This window comes from Hemicordylus capensis, chromosome 1 (assembly GCF_027244095.1).
Source record: "Hemicordylus capensis ecotype Gifberg chromosome 1, rHemCap1.1.pri, whole genome shotgun sequence".
Lineage (NCBI taxonomy): Eukaryota > Metazoa > Chordata > Lepidosauria > Squamata > Cordylidae > Hemicordylus > Hemicordylus capensis.
The window spans coordinates 71,805,032-71,819,575 of NC_069657.1; the positions used below are offsets into that span (position 1 = coordinate 71,805,032).

Consider the following 14,544-nt stretch of genomic DNA (forward strand, 5'->3'; position numbering starts at 1 on the left):
CAGTGCAGCTAGCTGTACCCAAGAGGGATGCAAACTCACTAGTTGTGTGGGACTCACCACATAGCCCATGCTTCTAGTGAAGGTGGAAGAGGCTCAGTGTGAATGATGCTGTGTGTCATCGCAGCTTAGCCTGACTCCCAGCATTTCCAATGGGAGTCAAGCACAGCAGCGATGATGCACAGCATTTGCAGAGATCCTCTTCCGCCTTCGCTAGGAGCACGGGTGAAGTGGTGAGACGCATGCAGTCAATGGGCTTGCATCCCTCTTGAGTGCATGTCTTGCTGTATGTAAGGCAGCAATAAGAAATTTTCTCCCTCTTAGTTTTGGACTGTGAGAGCCATTTATAGACTTTAACAGTTTGGAAAACACCTGTGTAATATTAGCTCTCCTTTCAATGGGGCTGGTTTTGTTGAGTCTCCAATACTGCTATGATTCTTGTAGGGTTTGCTCTGAAAAAATGGATACGTCGTAATGAGATAAAAAGCGCATTATACCTGTTCTGAACAGTTATAAACAAGTGTGTGGGGGAAGCAGTTGCCAGTGTCCATCCCCCCTCTCCACCATACACACTTCATTCAAGGTGTTGATCATGACATTTAAAGGCCTCAATGGGTAAAGGTCTGAAGCACCACCTTCCCACACGTGAATCTGCCCAGACCATAAGACTTTGAAGAGAGGCCTGCCTATGTATACTGCATTCCTCAGAGGTTGATCCGGTGGCTGTGTGGAATTGGGCCTTCTCAGTAGAAGCCCCCACTCTGTGGAACTCTCTCATTGGAGATCTGACCTTTTTTCTATTTCATTACCTTGCAGTAGTCAAAAACATGGCTATTTAGGCAGGCCTTTGCACATTTATTAATTTATGATTGCCCTTACTATGCTTTTACTGTGGTTTTTATTCCCCCTCTTAATCCTATGTATCTGGCTCACGTTCATCTTTTAGAGAAAGGCAGGATAATTTTTGAATGAATGGATGCATTTAATCAATGGAGCAATTAAATAAAACAATTCAGTGTACGGTTAGAAGCCAACATGTAGTTAGAGTTCAAGGCAACAATCCTAAACAGACACAGCGGCTATTCACATGGGCAGCCCAGCCTGGGTTGGGTTGCTAGTGTGGAGTGTCCGATCCCAGTGCTTTCGCCCCTGCTTGCCTGACTTTTTAACCTAGCGTGGTTAAATGAACCTGTAGTTGGTTCAGCCTCAGCAGGCGATGGTGAGCACAATCACCTCTGTGTTCTCCCTGGCCCACCACTATTTCTGGCAGTGAGTCGGGGGAGGGGGCGGGGACGGAGGGGCCGCACTGAGCGTGGCGGCTGCTCTAATGAGGGCAGCAGCTGTGCTTGTGGTGTGGGGCACTCTGGGATGCAGGAGGGGGAAGTCCTCCTGCTCCCAGCTTTGGCCTGTGCTGCACCACCACTCATGTGGGCGTGGTGCGTGGTGAAGGCAAAGACAACGACGCTCGTCTGCTGGGCAAGGCAGGCGATCTCCTGCCCTCTCTGCAGACCTCCACGACTGCAGTGTGAGGCCGTGTGAATGACCTTCTAGTGTTTTCCCTTTTAAAACGGGCTTACTTGTCCAGCCCTGTGCTGGCAGCAAGAAGCACACATCTGGCTGCATTTTCCCCTTACACGTCCAGAGTTTTGACTTTTGAGCCCTGACATTAATTCATTCAAGTGATCTTGAAAAAATGATCATCTGCTAAGCACACCTAGGTACCATTTATCTAGCTGCTTGTAACAGGCACTGAGATTCTCATGTGACAGAGGGCATGACAAATAAACTTGTTTTTACTGTGATTTTCAAGTATCCTTGAAGTGCTGAATGCCAGTTTGTTCTTGCAGGACGTACCTGGAGGAGGAATTGACTAAGGCTCGGGAGAAGCCAAAATTGCGCAAGGACATGTATAAGAAAATGATTGACGTGGACCCTTTGGCACCCACTGCTGAGGAGAACTCTCATCACGCAGTAACCAAGCCTCGGTACATGCAATGGAGGGAGACCATCAGCTCCAGTGCTAATTTGGGTTTCAGGATCGAGGGGATTAAGGTGAGGCATTTTCCACTCCTACTTAGCATTTCATAGTTGCAACCTCGCTACATGGGTTTGGATGTTTCCATAGTAATGATACCAAAAAAAAAGTCTCTCGGAGCATAAACATTCCATCAAATCAAACACACACATGCAAGTGAGAACAAGAAGAAAACTGAATGAAACTGATAGTGAAGGAAGAGGGAAATCTGGGTGTTTAGAGACACTCCCTGGCTCAGGTAGTGGCAACCTCAACCCAGAAATCTAATTGGAGGCATTCTGATTCATAGTGAATTGCAGTGCCTACCAATTTCCAAATCTGTATAATGTTTGTTTCTATAATTTACATAATTTGAAGCTATGTACATCATTTGTAATCTGTTAGTACAATGGTGGGGAAAAGGAAACTCAAGCTACAGAGCCCACAAACTCTAAAATGCGTGACAAAGAGCTAACCAGTCCTCCATATTGGAATTAGTCCAACTTGTGTATCGCATTGATTTTTTCTCTCTCCTAGAAAAATCATTTCTTCAGTGCTGTAGTCCACCCACTATTTGCTGTTCCCACAACCTATGAAATAATCATTTGTACAGAGAGCAATTATTTCATAATCATACACAAAATGCAGAGTTATCTGATTGGTGGACATGAGGGTTAGTCAAGGTCCTCTCCGGTTTTCAGATTCTCCTTGCTTGCTTTGTCTCACATTTGGGCTTCTGGCCTATAGCACAGGTTTGATGCTTGGCCATTGGGTAGGCACTGGGAATGGAATGCAATGTATTTGCAATGTGCTTTCCAAGTACTACTGAATGTTGAAATCACTAAGGCATTGTGTAGCTATTTATATAATGGACCCTGGTACTCTTTACAAGAGCCAGTACATCTTTAAAAGTTTGAATTTAGAAGGATAAGTGGGGTTTTTCTGAGACTCTGAGACTCTGGAGCTTTGGTTTAAACTACTACTCAAAGGGCAGCTGTAAGCAGTGTGACCAGCGGAAACTCTTTAAATGTAACATGTTGGGGGAAATACCATGGCCAGCATCCTAACTACTTCTGTGGGTGTGCAGCCAAAGGATGCATACTTGCAGTGGCTCCACTTCCGCTTCTGAAGCTCTGGTGCTTGCAGAAGGAGAGGAGGAGATGATTTGTACCAGTCTCCTCCTCCCCTGGAAGCTCTCTGTGCAATTTGCAGTTGTGTCCCTGAGGGTCACACAGTCCTCAAGGACATAATTGTGGATTGCACAGAGTGCTTCTGAGAGGTCAGCAAAAATTGCCCCTGCCATGCACAAGCACCTGTGCTCACACTTCTGTGTCAGCCACTATGTTTACACAGCCTGCACCAACCATTGCTGTCTGAGCTGAGGAGAGGGACATGCATTTGTAGTGACTAATCTTCTGAGGAACTCATTGCAGATGGCTGAACTAGAGGTCCCTTGGGTACCTTCATAATGATTTGGAAAAGCTCCCCTGGAGCATGCCCAGACTGCGATTTTACTTTGATTAACCACGAAAGGGCAAGTGTGCACCCACATATTGTCCAGCTTTATGTCAAAGTCCCTGCAAGGTATCGGAGAGCTCTTTGTACATGATTCGGGTTTTTCATTGCTCATTGCAGCTCAGCACAGTTTATATCCAGGGTTTTAAAAAAATCCATTTTTTGCATCGATTTTTTAGGCAAAATTCAAAATATCCGTAACTTTCAGTACTTCACCCATCTTAATCCCTGCTGTCTAGGAAAGCTCCTGGTGATAGGCACCTGCTTGAATGAAGCAATAACACCCTGCAATGGCAAAGTGTGTGTGGCAGTCTCCATTTTGCTACTGCAAAGTACATTTTAATGTTTTACATATGTAAATATTTTAAAATGTGATTTTTTTCAGTCACAGGTCATGTGCCAGTCTTTGCTGTTAGCCCCAAAATATGCAGGATGTTTTCAGATTGCCTCTCCATATGGGTCTTATGTTTGTGTCACAGAGCGTTGTGCAGAGTTAGCATGCCATCTGGCCACAGACTGACAGGCCCTTCCTCTGCGCTCACAGGCCTGCTGTAGTACATCACTTCAGAGTTCTAGATTGGTCTGCCCACAGTTTGCACAGTATTTGCATAACTTCCCTATGTCTTGTCAGATGCATACTTTGGTGTCTGAGTCTGGCCCACACATCCAGAGTGAAGTGGAGAGTGTTGGGCATAGGCTTGCCATGCAGTTAACTTCCTGAAGGCATTTGTGTAAGTCTGGACATGCACAGAGCCAAATCTGACTCAGCTGGGCACTGTACCAACCAGAGCTGAATTTTATATAGTGGTTGCTTTGCAGCTGTCATAGGCAAAAGCATGATTTTGTAAGACAGTGCTCTTTGCACACATGCTAGCTGTCAGTCTTTGTGAATGTACCCCTCCTCCCACGCACCAAGTGTATCATTTAATTTATGTCCTCAAATTCATGCTCAAAGCACACAGAGCAGTAATGCATATACAGAGAAAGGCACGTAGTGATGACTGATAGATGCTTTCCAAGTCTGCATGTGCCTTAGAGCAGAAACGTTCTAAGCTGACACTGCCTAGCAGTCTACCTGCAGTTGCTAGGTAGTACCCATCACACTTTTTAGTGCACTGGGCGTTTACAGGCCAGACGGCACATTACAAGCAAAAGCATGTCATGGTAGTGCAACCAAGGAAAGCTTCTTTGGGAGGGCGTGACTGGAAGTAGAGTGTGTGTGGGTGAACTTCACTCTTTCCCTGCTTGTTCTTTCTCTACCCTGAATCTCCTCTACCAGCTGCTTTTTTCTGTACATGAGTCCAGATGTGTATTAATTTTCACAAATATCCATGGAACTCCATGTGGGAGAGGGAAGCTGTATTATAATGCCCTTATACAAAACTATGGTGTGGCCACTCCTGGAGTATTGCGTACACTTCTGGTCACCACATCTTTAAAAAAGGACATTGTAGAACTGGAAAAGGTGCAGAAGAGGGCAACCAAGATGATCAGGGGCCTAGAGCACCTTTCTTATGAGGCTAGGCTACAACACCTGCGGCTTTTTAGTTTAGAAAAAAAAGACGACTATGGGGAGACATGATAGAGATCTATAAAATCATGCATGGTGTGGAGAAAGTGGATAGAGAGAAATTTTTCTCCCTCTCACATAACACTAGAACCAGGGGTCATCCCATGAAATTGATTGCCAGGAGGTCTAGGACCAACAAACGGAAGTACTTTTTCACACAACGCATAATAAACTTGTGGAATTCTCTGCCAAAAGATGTGATGAGAGCCAACAACCTGGATGGCTTTAAAAGAGGTTTGGATAACTTCATGGAGAGGTCTATCAATGGCTACTAGTCAGAGGGCTATAGGCCACCTCCAGCCTCAAAGGCATTGCAGGGGAGGAACAGAGGAAAGAGGGCATGCCCTCAAGTCCTGCTTGTAGGCTTCCAGTGGCATCTGGTGGGCCACTGTGTGAAACAGGTTGCTGGACTAGATGGGCCTTGGGCCTGATCCAGCAGAGCTGTTCTTATATTCTTATTTCCAATTGCTTCCTTCTGAAACAGTTGGACAAAACAAATGCTCTTCCTGGTTGGAAAAGGGCTGTTACATGCATTTGTGTGTTATGTAATTTGGCTTTAAACCTATGTGGCAGCACTGTGTAAAACCTGGCTCTCCAATGCATAGTCTCATGTTGACTGGGTTTACCCCCCCCAGAATGCTAGAAGAATCTCAACTTGCTTGTTGAACAAGTCTCAAGTTTTTAGTTTCTAGTTTCTAGATTGTGAAGAAATCTCAAAAATCTGCAGGTTATATCTCTTTGAAGGGTCAGGCATTGCAGGATACTAAGCAGAGCTTCCAATGTTAGGGACTGGATTGAAGCCTTTGCCACCCCATAAAACACATGCAGTGGCCCTCAGGTTCTTTCTCTTTGATTCTTTCTCTTACCACTCAGGAGCAAAGAGCAGTTTGGGGTAGGAACAAGAGCAACTTAGGTTGGAAAAGCAGCCCATGAACAGAAGGTTAAATCCCCTGTCCCGTGCCTGCCTTTAAGCTTGAAAAGGTGATGGTGGCTGTGGTAGATCTAGTCACAGATTGTTGATTATCTCATCTGGTCTGATATTAATTTGTGGCACATTAATTTATGCAAAATGTCTGGTTTTCTTATTCCAAGCTTCAGGAATATTCCAGACACAATATAGGGACTGCAAATGTGGAATTCTGAGACCACCTGTTCAATTGTAATTTCAGGTGCTTTCCAGATTTCTTGTTCCAAATTCACATATGCACACAGTTGATGGACACTCCAACTCACAAGCTTGATAGAATGATTCATAAACAAGCCTAGCTTTTGCACTGAATGAAACTTTTCTTCCCCCTAGTTATCACTCACATTAACTTTGCTAATGTGAAAGAAGAGTTTATTAAGGTAAGCGTATGCCCTCCACAGCCCCACATTTCCTTCTCCCAAATAAGTGGGTCATCACGAGTTGCTGTTTATTAAGGTGTAGAATGTACTATGAGGCAGAAAATGTCGATGGCTCTGTGACTTCCCCCTCAGACTTGCACTGTTGCCAGTGGTTTGTGAAACTAGAAGTCTGCCCTCCTACGTTCTTGCCAATATTTGGTAAAAGGCTGTTACATCTTCTGTCAACAGAAAAAGGGAGCAAAGTATCCAGTGTGACTTGTGTTCTTCTCCCTGAACATACTTAGTCACGGCAACCTTTAACAGATAAGCAGAGTTGGTAACGAAGGAACGGCTGTCTTGTGGTAGCAAGCATGAATGGTCCCCTTTGCTAAGACTGCCCAGGTTTGCATTTGAATGGGTACCTGTGACTACATGTAAGAGATGCCCCTTAAGGGTTGGGGCTGCTCTGGAGCATCTGCATGCAGAAGGTTCCAGGTTCCTCCCTCCCTGGCATCTCCAAGATAGGGCTGAGAGAAATTCCTGCCTGCAACCTTGGAGAAGCCGCTGCCAGTCTGTGAAGACAATACTGAGCTAGATAGACGGCAGCTTGCTATGTTCCTATGACTTGTTCTCTGATCTGCTTTAGGCAGAACAAGAACAACAATAATAATAATAAATAATAATAATTATTATTATTTCTTGCTTACACAGTCAGATTGACATAGAGGCATTAGAGAGCCAGCGTGGTATAGTGGTTAGAGTGCTGGACTAGGACCGGGGAGACCCGAGTTCAAATCCCCATTCACCCATGAAAATAGCTGGGTGACTCTGGGCCAGTCACTTTGCTCTCAGCCTAACCTACTTCACAGGGTTGTTGTGAAAGAGAAACTCAAGTATGCAGTACACCGCTCTGGGTTCCTGGGAGGAAGAGCGGGATATAAATGTAATAATAATAATAATAATTGACTGGTTTGTTTTATCTAGACATCCAGTCCTTCGCAAGGACCTGGAATTCCTGAATTTTATTATCAATGTTGTTGCTGTTGTTATAGATATCATCGCAGAATATTTATTATTATTTCTTGTTTACACAGTCAGACAGGTGTTATTGACTGGTTTGTTTTATCCAGACATCAAGTCCTTCCCAAGGACCTGGGATGGCTGAATTTTATTGTCAATTGTTACAGATATAGGCTGATCCCAGTAAAGAATATAGGCAGAATATAGGCTGATCCCAGTAAAGCTGCTTTTTGTAATTGGCTGATGGTGATTTCTGTGACCCCTATGGTGTTGAGGTGCTCTTCAAGGTCTTTTGGAACTGCACCCAGGGCGCTAATTACCACTGGGATTATTTTGGTCTTTTTCTGCCACAGCCTTTCAATTTCAATTTGTAGATCTTTGTATTTGGTGATTTTTTCTATTTCTTTTTCTTCGATTCTGCTATCCCCTGGTATTGCTGTGTTGATTATTTTGACTTGTTTTTCTTTCTTCTCGACTACAGTTATATCTGGTGTATTGTGTGGCAGATGTTTGTCTGTTTGTAGTCGGAAGCCCCATAATATTTTTACATCTTCATTTTCTTCAACTTTTTCAATTTTATGGTCCCACCAATTCTTGGCTACAGGTAGCTTGTATTTTTTGCAGATGTTCCAGTGTATCATCCCTGCTACCTTGTCATGCCTTTGTTTGTAGTCAGTCTGTGTGATCTTTTTACAACAGCTGATTAGGTGGTCCACGGTTTCATCTGCTTCTTTACAAAGGCGACACTTGCTGTTTGTTGTTGACTTTTCTACTTTTGCTCTTATTGCATTTGTTCTTAGTGCCTGTTCTTGTGCAGCCAATATTAGACCCTCTGTTTCTTTCTTCAAGTTGCCATTCTTAAGCCATTGCCAGGTCTTGGTGATGTCTGATTTCCCACTTACATTGTGCAAATATTGACCATGCAGGGGCTTATTTTTCCATTTTTCTGCTCAGTTCTTGACTTGTTCTTTCTTGTAGGCCTGCTTTGTTTCATTGGTGTTGAATAGTTTCTTGTTCTTGACCATCTGAAGTGCATCTTCTTCACTGTCCTTGATATATTCTTCAAGGCCTCTTTTCTCCTCCTCTACTGTTTGATGGACTTGCAGCATTCCTCTTCCACCTGAGCTGCGAGGGAGGTATAGCCTATCTACACCACTGCGGGGGTGCAGAGCATGATTGATGGTCATGATTTTCCTGGTCTTAACGATCTAGCGTCTCTAGCTCTGCCTGGGTCAAGTCTGTTATTCCTGCAGTGTATCTGGGCTATACCTATGTATAGCCCAGGTGTTTGTGGCTTGTATGGTGTTCCCGCCATTGAATTTGGACTTTAGGATTTTTCTAACTTTCTTGATGTATTCATTTCCAATTTTTCTTTTAACTTCAGTGTGTGCAATGTTATCCGCCTGGAGAATGCCCAAGTATTTGTAATGTTCTTTCTCTTCCAGGTTCTTGATGTTGCTTCCATTGAGCAGTTCTTTTCCTTCCTTTTTTGTTATATTCCCTCTGTTCATTATTAATGCAGCACACTTGTCTAGTCCAAACTCCATTGCTATATGTGTTTAGTGTTTAGTGTTTAGCAGTGATTCGATTTCTGACTGAGACTTTCCATACAACTTCAGATCATCCATGTACAGCAGATGGTTGATTTGACTTGATGTTTTAGATGTTTAGTATCCGAGGCCTGTTTTGTTTAGTTTTTGTGAAAGTAGAGTCATGGCGATTACAAACAACAGAGGGGATAGTTAGTCCCCTTGGAAAATACCTCTTCTAATGCTAACCTGTCCAAATGCCTCGCCATTGATTGTTAACTGTGTACTCCACATGCTCATTGTTTTTTTAATAAATATCTGAATGTTTTTGCTGACACCAGTTATTTCTAAGCATTTTAGTATCTATGTGTGAGGCAATGAGTCGAAGGCTTTCTTGTAGTCAATCCATGCAACACTTAGATTTGTTTTTCTTCTCCTGCAATTTTCTAAACTCATTTTGTCAATCAGCAGCTGGTCTTTTGTGCCTCTGGTGTTCGGGCAATTTCCTTTCTGTTCAACTGGAAGCTGCTTGTTAGTTAATAAGTGTTGCATCACTTCATCTGCTATTATTCCAGTTAATAATTTGAAGATGGTTGGCAGGTAGGTTATCGGTCTATAATTACTTGGAACTGCACCTTTTGCTGGGTCTTTCATTATGAGATGAGTTTTTCCAGTTGTTAGGCATTGTTCAGTATCACCTCCTTGCAAAATGTGATTGAACTGTTTTGATAGTTGTTTATGGAGGCTTGTTAGGTGTTTGAGCCAAAAGCCATGTAGTTCATCGTCGCCTGGAGCAGTCCAATTTTTAATTTTCTTTGCTCTTTCACTTATTAATTCTGGTGTTATTATTAGATCTTGCATTTGTTGGTTACATTTTTTGACCTCTTTCATCCAGCCTGCTTTTTTATTATAATCTATTGGATTGTCCCATAATTTTCCCCAGAATTGCACTGTTTCTTCTTTATTTGGTGTTTCTATGTTTCTTGAAGTTTCTCCTTCTATGCTTTGGTAGAAACGTCTCTGATTTGATTGAAATTGGAGATTCTGCCTGTGTTGTGTAATTCTGGCTTCGTATCTGCTAATCTTCTTTGACACTGCTGTTATTTGCTGCTTTATTATTTCCAGGACTTCTCTAATTTTCCTTGAATTTAGATGGTATTTTTTGGATCAAATACTTTTTGTTTTCATTCTTCATCTTCTTGTCTTTCATATCTTTCAATTTACTAGCATCCGATCTAAGCCTAGCGATTTTATTTTCTAATCTAATCTTCCGTTTAGGTGATGTATTACTTTCTTTTTTTACAGGTCCACTGATCTTATATCTGAGCTCTTGTGTTGTTATTGTTGCTGCACTGTACATTAGTTGGGTTGTTTCTTGCAAATTATTGGTTGTTATTTCTGCAAGTGCAGCATTGACATCTTTTAATGCCTGAGCAAGTTGTTTTTTGGCAACTGTTTTTAGAGCTGGAAGTCGAACCCTGGTGGTTGTTTGGTTCATTTGCTCAGTTATTTTTTTGCTTTAGTTCTTGTTGCTTTTCTGTTAAACGCCATTTGGGTTTTTGAGGTGAAGGCAAAGGGGAGGTTGGCTGGTTTTGATTTTGAAACAGTTCAGCAACAGTGGCATTCTCTATTTCCAACACCTCCTCCTCCACCTGCGCCTGAGCAAGTGCTTCAGTTGGTGGTAATTCTTCTTCCATATCTTGAGCCTGTGTTGCTCTTTGCAGTTCTTCCAGCTCAACTCTTGTGAATACTTTATTTCTTATTATGAATCTTCTCTGGTCTGCTAGCCTTTGTTCTGTTATTTCTGTATCTGGATGCTTCTCTTTCCAAATTTGGTACATTCTTTTTAAATAACCTCCTCTAGTTGGACTAGACTTGTAATAGCAGATCATTATTTCCTTGTTGGCATTTTTCGTATATTTTTTCTGGTTAAGCGACGTTTCTTCCAGTAATCTGCGGTCTCCAGCCCTAGTTGCTCAACTGAAGATCCTGAGTCCTGTTGCCCACTTGCCACCAGATGTCCAGGGACTATAGCACCTGGCATGGTCCTTGTTGACCCGGGCGACGACCGATCCGGTATAGATTTATTAAAGTTACGTCTCACCATATTGTTGATGGGAGAGGCACTCTTTGTCTGGCTCCTCTGGTGAGACCTATCCAGTATGGTTGGACCTCTGGCATAGCTCTCACCTTCCTCAGAGCACACAAGCCCCACAACCACGCCAAGGTAGTGCCTCACTGGGGGATGATGATGATGATGATGATTTATACATAGTCTACCAGATGTTATTGCCTAGATTTGGTACTTTAATTATTGGGCCCTTTCCAAGGTTCTAGGATAACTAAAGAAAAATTAAAGATAGCGTCTTAGTATTTGTGCTGTCCTGAGTCGTGTGGCCTTCTGTAACTGGTGTGCTGTAATTTTATCAATGCCCAAGGTGTCAAGATGGTGTTCAAGTTCTTTTGGTACTGCACCAAGAGCACCAACAACTGCTACAGTTTTCTTTTTCCAGAGCAGCTCAATTTCAATCTGAAGGTCCTTGTATTTAGTTACTTTCTCCAGTTGTTTTTCACTGACTTATCTATTTCCTGGGATTGCAATATCAATTATCAGAACTCGATTCTTCTTGATGACTGTCAGATCCGGCGTATTGTGGGCTAAATGCTTATCAGTTTGTATTTAGCTTTTGGAGTACTGTGCACAGTTCTGGTCACCATATCTTAAGGACATTGTAGAATGGGAAAAGGTGCAGAAGAGGGCAACCAAGATTATCAGGGGCAACTACGGAAAAGAGGCAACTATGGGGAGATATAATAAAGGTGTATACAATTATACATGGAGTAGAGAGAGTGGACAGAGAGAAATTCTTCTCCCTCTCTCACAATAATAGAACCAGGGGTCATCTAATGAAACTGAAGGTGGGGAAATTTTGGCCCAGCAGAAGGAAATACTTTTTCACACAGTGCATAATTAATCTATGGAATTCTCTGCCACAGGATGTGGTGATGGCCACTAACTTGGATGGTTTTAAAAGGGGCTTAGACAAATTCAAGGAGGACAGGTCTTTCCATGGCTACTAGTCTGATGGCTATAGGCCACTTCCAGCCTCAGAGGCAAGATGCCTCTCAATGCCATTTGCATGAAGAGAAAGGGCATGCCCTCAGCTCTTTCCTGTGGGCTTCTCAGGGACATCTGGTGGGCTACTGTGTGAAACAGGATGCTGGACAAGATAGGTCTTGGGCCTAATCCAGCGGGGCTGTTCTTATGTTCTTAACAGTCTGCCACCTACAGTGGTGGGATCTTCTCTGCTGGAGGTTTTCAAACAGAGCCTGGACAGGCATGTCTCAGGGATGCTGCAGCAGTTTCCTGCACTGTGCAGCAGACTTAACTAGGAAATCTCAAAGGTCCCTTCCAACTCTAACATTCTGTATATCAAAATGACTTCTTTTGGGGTTCCGCTATTCATCCTGGCCTGCAGAAGAAAGATGAGCATGCCTTAAAAGCCACTCTTAAAAGTTTATTAGTGTCTGTTGTCTTTCTCTTTCTCCTGAAATTCCTCCTTTGGACTCAGAAATGGCATGTGGTCAGGAAAGGATTTATAAAATGCCACTTGATCCTCCTTTGCCACTCCTCCAGGACAGTTCCACTTGGCCTTTCTCTGGTCACAACACAGAGCTAGTGCAACCTTTTCCTCCTCCCCACCCCAACCTGCTGTGCCCTGAAATACCTCTTGGCAGGCAGCATCAGCACTGGCTGTCTGCGTAACCAATGCTGCGGCTTCTGGGTCAAAGTCCTGCCAGACCTCACTGGCCAGCACTCCAGTGGTGGCACCCTAGTGATTCCACTTGCCCGGCTTTGGCTGCCAGTTGTGTCAGCTTTGGCCTGTCCCATCTTGTCCTCTTCTCCTGGCTGTTTCCCAGCTGGGGAGTCAGTTATCATGTAGGGTCAACCAGCCCACCACCAGATAATTTATTTTGAACCAGCTGCTGCCTCTTCATAGGCAACTGAGCTGGTTTCATCAAGACAAACAAACCAAATTTGCATTTAGTCTGCTCTTATTAACTGAAACTGGTTCAGTTGCCCCTCCGCCTTGAAACAGACTGGGCTTTAACAAATTCTTAGCACTTTTGGAGGCTTCCTTTCCCCACCATTCCTGTGCTAGTACCTTCCTTTTCGTCTTTTCTCCGTAAGCAGAATAAACTGTTTCCTCTCCTTTCTAATGCTTACAGAAGGCTGATGGGACTTGTAACACCAACTTCAAGACAACCAAGACATGGGACCAAGTTTTCCAGGTTTTTGTGGAATTCATTAAGGGAGATACATATATATTGGTAAGCCTCGATTCTTGAAATCAGATCGTCTTTGTGTGTGTACTTTCTCACAGTATCTTAAAAACAGTGTGGTGTGTCCTCACAAATGCAGGAATTCACTCTGGGTGGATTTAGGCCAGGGCTGTGCATGTGCCAGCATTCTGTGCAAGCACTAACCCTGTGCTTTTATGTCAAATGTAGAATTCAGCATTCTTGGAATCTGAATTTTTGACCATAGAAAATGTTTCTTCTTCTTCATTACTACAAGGGTTGAATTTAAAAGCCAGTTCAAAATGCTTGATAAATTTCCAGAAACTGTCAGAGGGGAGGGGCTTAGTGGATATTTATTGGCCATGAGATGGGACTTCCTCATCCCCCATAGTGAGCAGAAGGAAGAAGACATATGCAAGGTAAGCAAACATATGCAAATTAAGCACAGTTGTATATGATTCATGTGTTGCAGAATTGGAGCTAGCTTGATCCAGAATTTTTATTCTTTTTATTTAGAGGATAATAAAAAGAATAAAATGCACAACCCCTGATTAAGGGCTGATTACACATGACAGGACGGGTCTTGAAAGGTGCAGGCATGTGGCAGAAAGTCCTGATCAAATGCCAGCTGCCTGACACATTTGCATATCAGTGTAGGGTGCTTTCTAGACTAGCTGCTCATCAGCAGCAAAATGCCTCTGTTCGGGCAAGTCGCATTCGGAATGTAAACAGCAGGGGGAGCAGTCTTGCAGCAACTAACAACCTGAAAAAACAGCAACTTTTTCATGCCCGATATACGACGTCCTTGCTCTATATTGCAGCGGTTAAATTCGCAACCACACATTGGAAATGTGAACAGCACCCTGCTGTCCGTGTAGAGACTGCGGTGTCACGACGCAGGAAGTGTGGAAGCACACTTCCGAGATACGTCCTGACCCCATTGTAGGGTCTAGTCTGGAAAGCGCCTAGGTCTTTTTCAAGACACAGTGACTGGTATGACGAGCAGCCCTATGTCAACATTGGGGACCTCACAAAAAAGATCCACCCACCAAACTGAACATACACAACTTAGTCCAATAAATCTTTTGTGAAAAATATATGCAGTCTATAACAAGACAAAGTCATGAGAAATGATATTGGAAAAACAATTGTATAACATGAGAGAAATGATAAAGTCCATGATGTGGAGAATGGCAGAATGCATAAGTTAAGTCCACACAACGGTGACCCAGTGACCTCTGTTTTGAAGTATCTTTTTCAAGTGGAAGTTT

At 43.2% G+C, this 14,544-nt stretch overlaps 1 protein-coding gene across 1 annotated transcript in view; it reads left to right on the top strand.

The window, feature by feature from the left end:
• ITPKA (inositol-trisphosphate 3-kinase A) overlaps window positions 1-14,544 on the top strand; it is a 108,979-nt gene that overhangs the window by 85,663 nt on the left and 8,772 nt on the right. The window contains exons 4-5 of the mRNA XM_053270810.1: window positions 1,845-2,049; window positions 13,202-13,303. Coding sequence (XP_053126785.1) covers window positions 1,845-2,049; window positions 13,202-13,303 — 307 coding nt within the window. The remainder of the gene's footprint in view (window positions 1-1,844; window positions 2,050-13,201; window positions 13,304-14,544) is intronic.